General features: G+C 30.3%; 1 protein-coding gene across 1 annotated transcript; it reads left to right on the top strand.

The window, feature by feature from the left end:
* Window positions 1–3980: 3980 nt before the first annotated feature.
* LOC134837699 (uncharacterized) lies at window positions 3981–6079 on the top strand. Its single transcript, XM_063853086.1, has 7 exons — window positions 3981–4014; window positions 4070–4146; window positions 4198–4269; window positions 4325–4417; window positions 4476–4565; window positions 5113–5628; window positions 5870–6079. Exons 1-7 carry the CDS (start codon window positions 3981–3983, stop codon window positions 6077–6079), a joined length of 1092 nt encoding a protein of 363 aa, XP_063709156.1.
* The last annotated feature ends 3215 nt before the right edge of the window (window positions 6080–9294 follow it).

Below are 9294 nucleotides of genomic sequence, written 5' to 3'. Positions count from 1 at the left end.
CACTACTTTTGGTAAGAAAATTTGAAAGTTTTTAAAAAATTTTTCAAAAATTTGTATTTTCAGCTGGTTTCTTTTTTCATTTTTGCGTTATTTGTTCTTCGATCGTAAATCGAGCAAAAATCAGTTCTTTACATGAATTTTTCATCAAAAAAATCAAGTCAAAGGAAATTTCTATAGCATCAACAACAAAAATTAAATTTTTAATAATTTTTGCATCAATGACAATTACTCTGCCACGAAAACCAACATTTTTCAAAAACTCAAAGAGCGATTACTTTTTCACAAATTTCGTTTTTCTCCTATTTTGTAATTTAAACTCCATGCAATATATCCTGTATGTGACTTTAATTCAACAATTGGTTGACTCAACAACTTCCAAGTTAAAAAAATATTTGAAAAATATTCGAGAAATTGATTTTCAATACTTGGATTTATTTGGAAAGGAAATTGATGAGCTGCAAAATATCGTGGATGAGTTCAACAGTGCTTATGGCTTTTCAGTTTTCATATTTTTGACAAATCATGTGATGATATTGGTTCTTCACTTGTATTTTTTGCATGCTTATATCACAAGCGGTGAATGGAGTGCTCTTATTGTGACTTTGTTGGATTATCAAGGTGAGAAAAAAATTAAGAATTTATAGAAAATGCTTTAAATACGAATTTTGTTCAAGGTCATGGTTATAATTTCGTTCCGACAGTGATAATTTTACTTGTGATGGTCAGTAAATGCAGTGAAACATCGTTAAAGGTAAGAAAAAAAAATAAATTTAAAAAAAATTATTTTAAATAAAAGAATTTTTCAGTGTGAAAAGCTGGTTTCTGTGGTTCTATCTTGTTCAACGAAAGTTTTAAATCAGAAAAAATCCATAGATAAAGTATTTTTTGAACATTTTTTTCTATGTTTTTTTTAAAAAATTAATTATTTTAAACTTTTTCAGTTTCATGAGATCAAAAAAAAATTAGAATTCAATCCGGTTGAATTTAAAATTTGGAAAGATTTGATCGTCATTGACAAAAATCTAATTTTAACGGTAAATTTACTTTTTTTTTATTAAAAATAATTTTTTTTCATATTTTTTTTAGATCGTGGAAACGTTAATGGGTTACTACTTGATGTTGGTATCGTTCACGCCATTTTTTGCTGGCTCTAATTCCGATGCAAATGATCGTTGACCAAATCGAGTAATCGCATGTTGAATTAGTAGCTCAAAAATGTTGCTGCTGTTAAGACTCTTGAACACTTTTAGTCCTTATCCGGCGTTAAAAAATCCTTGTCTGAGGATTATATTTTTGGCGTTTTACGTTTTTTTCTTTTTAAATGGACTTTTGTTCAATGTCGGTACTTTTATTGCTACGACGGAACAACATCATAATCACAAAAACATCAAAGATCGTCTAGTTATTGGTTTAATTTTAATGCTAGTTGGTGCCTCGCAATTCAATTCCTTTGTAATTTTCATCGAAGCGATCCGACAACGGAAGAAATCTCACAAAGTTTATCGATTTCTCGTGAAAAGTATAAAAAATGAAGAAATTTTTGTGAGAACCACATGCAGCCAAAAATTTCGATTGACTGTGATGATATTTTTCGTGATTTTTTCAATCGTTTTGCAGCTTTTGCATGGAGTTGGTCTATTGGAGCGCTTTTTCTTTCTCATTCACATTGATTTTTATACAATTAGTTACGTCGTGAAAGTTGTTCTCATTCAACAGTACATTGAAACAATAAATTTGAAAATTAGGAACTTACAAAATACTCGAAATTTTTCTCAAAAAATCACAAAATTTTGCGAAAATGACATAAAAACATTGCTGGATATCGTTGATAAATTCAATTCTTCGCACAAAAATGGAATCGGAGTTGTTTTGGGGTCTTTCACAATGAGCCTCATTACTTACATTTACATTTTTCACATGTTTTTTTGCAACAACGAGATTTTAGCTGAAAATATGTTAGCATTTGTTTTCTTTGGTAAGTTTTCTTTCATTTTTTTATTTAGTTTTAAGGCCGCTCCAAATGAAAATCAAAAATAAAGTCCGATGCCCCATTTTAAAAGTCGAAAATCCAATGGGGCAAAATAAAAAAAAAAGTTAAAAATTTAACCAAAAATGACCGTTTTTGGGTGTATTTTCAAAATTTTTCAAGAAAATTTCAAAAAAATTTTTAAAAATTTTCAATTAATTCTAATTTTTGTTTTGAAAATCATATTTTATCATAAATTTTCTTCTCTAAAAATATTTTTCTTAAAATTATTAAATTTTTTTTTTCAAAATTTTTTGACAGTTATTTTTTATGAAATTTTTTTCTTTAATTTTCAATATGAAATATTCTGAAATCTATTTTAAATAAGCAAATTTCAAAGTAATTAGTAAAAAAACATCAAAAATATTATTTAACGCTTAAAAATTGATAAAATTTTGTCATTTGGTATGAAAATGGTATTTCAAAACTTTTTTTTTATTTTGCCCCCCCCCCCCCCCATTTTATTTTAAAAAATTTTGGACTTTATTTTTGATTTTCATTTGGAGCGGCCTAATTGGTTTTTAATTCATTTTTTAAAATTTTAGATGCAGTTTTTAACATATGTCCAACTTTTTTACTGTTGATGATGGTTCCTGGATTTTGTTCGGATGCCATTTTAAGTGTAAAGTTTCACTAAAAATGTCAAAATTTTATTTAAAAATCCGGTTTTTAGTTTCAGACACTCATGGGAGAAGTTTTTTCTTTGGCGACGAAAAACGTAATGGACCAAAAATCAATTTCAAGAGTAAGAAAACACTTAAAAATCATTAAAGTTATTGAATTGATATTTTTTTTAGATGAGAGTCATTCAACAAGTATTAGAGCACAGGCCAATTGAGTTCAGTGTCACAGGAGGCCTAACAAAAATTGACCAAAGTTTAATTTTAAAGGTAAAAATTTTCATTCTTTCATTAATTTTTAATTTAAAACATTTTTTTTAGATTGTTGAGTTATATGTTGGATACTACACGATGCTTTTATCCTTCACACCTCGTTATAAAACATGCAAGAGTGTTTTATCCACGAATATTTCTGAAATTTACTTCTATATGGAATGAAAAATTAATATTTTTCATTTTTTTGTGGTCGAAGTTATAATAAGTTGCGTGTTTCTAAGAGAATTCAGCGCTTTTTACTCATTAATGATCTGCAAGTCAAACAATCGATCGAAAATGTTGCTTCTGTTGAGAACGTTAAACATCTTTACTCCCTGTCCTGCTTTGGAAAATTGTTTTTGCAAGTTACCTATAATGCTTTGTCAGATCTTTATGATATTATCAGGACTATTTCTTGATTTTGCAGTGCTTTATGTTTCGACAGAGACGGCTTTTGAAGACGACAAGAAGGAATATTTGCCGTTATTGCTTACAATTTGCATTATTAGCGGTAAGAATTGAAATTTTGAATTATTTTTAATATTTTGTATTTTTTTTTTTTTGTAGCTTCTCATGTCGCTTTTTACACAATTTACATCGAAGCAATGGTCAAAAGGAAAAAAATCCACAACATTTATCGATTTTTCGTGAAAAGTATTCGTAACAAGGACATTGAGATACGGTTGAGTCTTAGCCAAAAGTTACAAATTACCTTAATTTTTGTCATCACAGGTTACTCAATGTTTAGTCAAATGTTGCTCGTGTTCTTTTTGTTCACAAAAATCTTTATTTACATCCATATTTATGTCTATGCTCTGTCATATGCTGCTAATGTCTTCGTTATTTAGCAGTATATTTCCTCAATTGTTGCAAAAGTGAAGAAAATCCGAAGAATTTATGGCGACAAATCCTCAGAAATTAAAAAGTTGCACAAAAATGAGTTAAAAATGCTGTTAAAAATTGTAGAGAACTTCAATTCTTGCTACAAATACGGAATTGCAGCTGTTTTTATGAGTTTTGGAACGAGTCTTGCATCGTACGTTTACTTGGGACACCTTTTCTTTTGCAATAATGATCTGATGAGGAATAGTACTACTCAATATTTGACAACTGGTGAGTTTTTCAAATCAATTTTTCATATATTTCATCATTTTTACGCGATTTTTAGATGCAATGTACAATATTTTTCCAATGTTACTATTGATGTTGGCTTTAACAACCGTTTGTTCAAATGCCGTTGAAAGTGTAAGTTAAATTTTCATAAATTTTCATTTTAAAAATTTATTTTTTCAACAGTTTCAGAAGTTGATTGCTGAAATTTATTCCCTCACAAACAAGATTTTAATCGAAAATCCACTAATTGCACAAGTAAATTGCATTTTTTTATGAAATTTTGTAATATTAACTATTTTTTTGACTTCAGTTAGAGCAAATTTTACAAATTTTGACGCAAAATCCCATCGAATTTGGCGTCGCTGGAGCACTTTTTGTGATCAACAAGGGTCTCATTATATCTGTAACTCGCAAATTTGGCAATTTTTCATCAAAATTATTATTTTTTTTTCAATTTTTAGATCATGGAGCTGCTTGTTGGTTACTACACGATGCTTTTGTCCTTCACACCTCGATTATCGAACTGCACTTATATATTAGCGTTCGAATTAGTTAATGAAACCTCTGACCGTTTTTACTTTAACAAATTAAATTTTTAAATTTTCAACACTTTTAGTGAAATTAAAGTAATTTTTATCAGTTTCAGTTCAGATATCGCGTTGAAAAGTCATGTTTTCTCGGGAAATTCGTTACATTTTTCTACTTTTTCAATTTATCGGCATTTCGCCGTTCAAAATCAATTACCAAACGAACACGATTTCAAAATCTAACTTCATGATCGGATATTCTATCTTTCTCATCGTATTTTCGACGCTTATTTTGATCAGTGGATGTCTCAATTCCGACGTTATTCCGAATTTTGCAGAACTTTCGCGTCTCTTTACTGATGTCGCGGTTTTTATTTTGACTTTTATCACTCTTTACGTCATTCTGATCCAATCAATTCGCACCCACGGCGAACAAATTCAAGTTTTAGCTCTGCTAAACGAGATAGATTTTACGTTAATGAGGAAATTACATCACAGAATTGACTTTAACCGTCTTTCACGGAACTCTGTCGTCATGTGTGTGGTTATTTTATTCTTTTTCGTGCTGCAGGAGTCTCTGAGTCTCTTCGTCATGATCCAGTTGAATCAATATTTTGCGTATTGGTATCACATAATCATCTCAATTATCATTGCGTCAGTCAGAGCGGTGCAATTTGTGTTTTTTATCGATATGTTGCAAGCGCGTCTCGGAATGCTCAACGAATGTCTCGAGGAATGCGTTGAATCGCAACTGGGATTTTTGGAGATACCGTCGGATTTCTTCTTGCATGACGTTTTGCGGAGAAAATTGAGGCAACAGCGGTTGTTCCGGCAGTTTTGCGTGATAAAAGACGTTTTTAAGAGACTTGGTGACGTTCATCGACTCTGCAATGAGGTTTTTGGGAACTCGATGTTGGCGATTGTCTTGCAGATTTTTATTTTTTTGTGTACAAATACGTATTGGAGCATTTTGCAACACACGGAAAAAATTTCAACGATTTTTCCCATGGATCCTATCGTACATATCATTTCGCTGAGCATTCAATTGTTCTTCATGGTCGATCGATGTACGAAATGTCAGGCGCATGTAAGTGTAAAAGTGTTATTTTGTGAGAAAAATGTCCAATTTTACGAATTTTTGTCTCTAAATTAATTTTTGAGCTAATTTTAGGCTTGAAAATTATTTTTTAAATGACATTTCAATGAAAAAAAAATTTTTTTTAGAAAGTAAATTTGAAAATTTGAAGTTTTTCTCACAAAATCTCACTTTTCACGAATTAAAACATCACTTTACCTCAATTAATTTGATTAAAAAATTAATATTTTAGCTCGTTACGATGAAAAAACTAATCGATAAGCTTGACCTAAAAGAGGATCAGGACTTTATCAAGGACTTTGCTCTTCAAATCACTCATTCCAACTTTACCGTATCAGCAAATGGCTACTTTGACTTCAACTATCAGCTCATAAGTTCAGTTTATTCCTCTGTCATGACTTATATTTTGGTTATGGCGCAATTCGAAGCCGAAGAAAGTTAATTTCGACCATCAAAAGGAGCCGCCTTGTCAATTTCACTTCATCGCTTATCAAATAAATTAATTTTTATCCATTCAACAATTAATTTCCTCGACACTTTGACTCATTTCAGCGTCAATAGAGAAAAAATATACTTTTGTTTACTCAATTTTTGTTTGAATATCACCATTGGAGAAGAGTGTTACGAACATTTTCCATCAGTTAATCAATTATAATTTGCCATCAGCACTCATTAGTCATTCGTTGGCACGCGTTTGTGTTGCACAGTTGTATCATATCGAGCAGCAATGAATTTATCATCGTTACGAAAAATTTATTTGTGGACTTTACGACTTACGGGTAATCTTCCCGTGGGAGACTCGGATGTCGTGACGGTATTTTCGGTCTTTATGATGTTCGTGAACTTGATTCCCGTTGGCATGTACAGTTTGAAGCCGCTTATTTATTGGGAACGGATGTTCGAAAGAGCTTATTCGAATTTTTGGTTTTATTCTTCGATCATTTGGAATACTTGTAAGTATTTTTTGCTTCAAAATTAATAAAAAAAAATAAAATTTTAATTTTTTTTTTAGCTTATGGAATTACCTTTAGCATTAACATCATCGAGTCTTTGATCTACAGAAAAAACTACAAATTTATTTTAAATTCTTTGAAAGAACCATCAATAAGCAGTTCAATTTTTCACTTGAAATTGCAAAACTTGACCAAAAAATATTTATTTATCATCCCAACATTTTTGGTTCTAAATTTAATACCAACTATGTTACTTTTTTCAATGAATTTTCGACAAATATTCGTCTCTGCCCTGTATATTTGCTTCACGGTGCTCCGAATTTATCAATACATCGTAGTGGTTGATGTCGTAAAAGCAAAATTAGAGACATTACTTGAAGAAGTGAAGGCCATCGATGGGAAGCAACAACAAAATTGTAGTCTTTTGAAGGAAAAATTAATGAAAGTGAAACATAGTTACGAAAAAATATTAAAAATTGTGATGATTTTCAACGAATCCACGGGATATTCGTTACTTTCGGTCATAATGATGATCGTTTTTGCCTTGATATGTGTCACTTTTTGGGTTCTTTTGAAGTTACTGAAGAATGTAGAAGTTATCAGTGCACCATGTAAGTATTTTTGAACATTTAAATTTTTTCTTTTTTAAATTAAATAATATTTTTTTTCAGTTTTCCTTTGGTGGGCTATACCAACGATCATTTTTCTTTGCAACATTACGAAAGTTTGTCAGGATTGCGAGACTATTGTAAGAATTTTTCGTTAAAAGTTTCTAATTAATGATATTTTTTATCAAATTAGACCAAGAAAATCTGTTTGGAAATCCATAAAATCGATAAATTCGAGACTTCAACGTTTGTGGTTCAAGTAACTCATGAAATTTCTCAAAATCCAATCAAATTTAGTGCTGCCGAGTTTTTTGACATCAATTTTCGTGCATTAGGAACAGTGAGTATTAATTTTATTAATGAAATTAATTCAGAATATTTTTCTTTTTCAAGCTTTTTACTACTGGAGTGACATATTTGATGATTCTGATAAGCTTTGATCAAACGGAACGCTCAAAAGTAAATGTTGTGATCAATCAAACGCAGATTTGGGATGAAATTCTATACAATGAATAATTTCTCTTCATTTTCCAACATCATTTTATGTGCTTCGATGTTACTTTAAAGTCAATTTATTATTTATTTATTTTATCGGAAGAAAATAGTTCAAAAACATCTAAAATTGCATTAAACATTTCCCGCCAAGCCTTTTCCTGATCGACAAATTTTCGTACTGCATGCCTTGGAGTTGTGTCAAAACTCACAAAAATCATCAAATACGTCATACTTGTCGTGAACATGGAACCAATTAATCGGAAATTCAACGTGAAAAATCCAGCAGCTGTCATATTAACGGGATTTTGTGACACCTGGTTCGTGATTTGAATCAAAATTATCAAATCTTCGACGTAATTACTCAGTTTGTGAAGATTCTTGTTGATAGATTTTCCTAATTCTTCGCATTTTTGTCCGGCATTCGCTGCAAGAAGGATTGTTACACAGGTAGGAACGACCGATGCGAGATAGTCTATGAATAAATGTTACAAAAAAGTAAAAAAAAATTAAAAATTTGAATTTTTCCTTACGAAACGGAGTTATGATTTGATAATTTTTTAGCATTCCAAGGACAAGCCAGAAAGTCATGATCGAAAATCCCGATAGCATCAAGATGAATGACGTTAGCAAAGTGTAAGCGCCTGTTTTGTTAATTAGCATCACCGTATCATGCAATTCTTCATATGCCTCTCTGATGTAAATTAACTTCGCAGTCAACATTTTTGGCTTTATAAAATTCTTGTTTTTATTTAATGAAACGACATCGTCTCGTAAGATTTTCATTTTGACAGAAACGACATCAAAAACGATAATGAATTGAAAAATTCGGATAATTGTTAAGAGTTGCAAGTAAATCATGATAAAATATTTTGGAGCGATGGCAAAAAAGATGGATGTGACGATTATTTGACCGATAAAGAGGCTTAAAAAGAAAATAAAACTCCGTAGAAAGACTTTTCGTTTCAGTTGAGAAAAAATTTTTCCGTGTGAAGGTTGGCATTTGTTCAAATCCATCAAAATTCGCCTAATTTTGTCTCTTTTTACATAATATTCCACGCCATTGATGAGAAATGAGAGTCCAATTACTGAAATATATAAAAAAAAATAATTTTCAAAACTAAAAAAAATTTTTTTTTGTTCAATAGATTTTTTAAAATTGAAAAAAAAAACATTTTTTTAACGAAAAAAGAAATAATTAAAAAAATTTTTTACTCAAATTCCAGATTACAACGAGATGAATGTAATATTCCTCCAAATGTTGAGTCAATTTCCTCATGAAGAACATCGGAGTAATTGTAAAAACGAGACCACAAATCACATTTACTACAAGCATCACTCGACAAAATGCGTCTTTGCACGTTCCATTTGCCACAGGAAGTGTTCCAAAAATTCTAAAGAACCACAAAAAAGCACTCCAAGTAAAAAATTTAAGAAATTTTGTGTTTTTTAACATGATGTCTTGATCACTCAGTGGATGAACATGAAATAATTAAATAAAATGTTTCAATTTGGTCACAACATCTGTTCCTAACGGTTGTAATAGAGCCTTAATTTGATGATTACGTTTATTAATTATTGTTTTTTTACGTGCCTTGATGTTC

The sequence above is a fragment of the Culicoides brevitarsis genome, chromosome 1 (assembly GCF_036172545.1).
Source record: "Culicoides brevitarsis isolate CSIRO-B50_1 chromosome 1, AGI_CSIRO_Cbre_v1, whole genome shotgun sequence".
Lineage (NCBI taxonomy): Eukaryota > Metazoa > Arthropoda > Insecta > Diptera > Ceratopogonidae > Culicoides > Culicoides brevitarsis.
The sequence above is the reverse complement of the archived record's forward strand: the minus strand, read 5'-3'. Positions and strand labels throughout refer to the sequence as shown.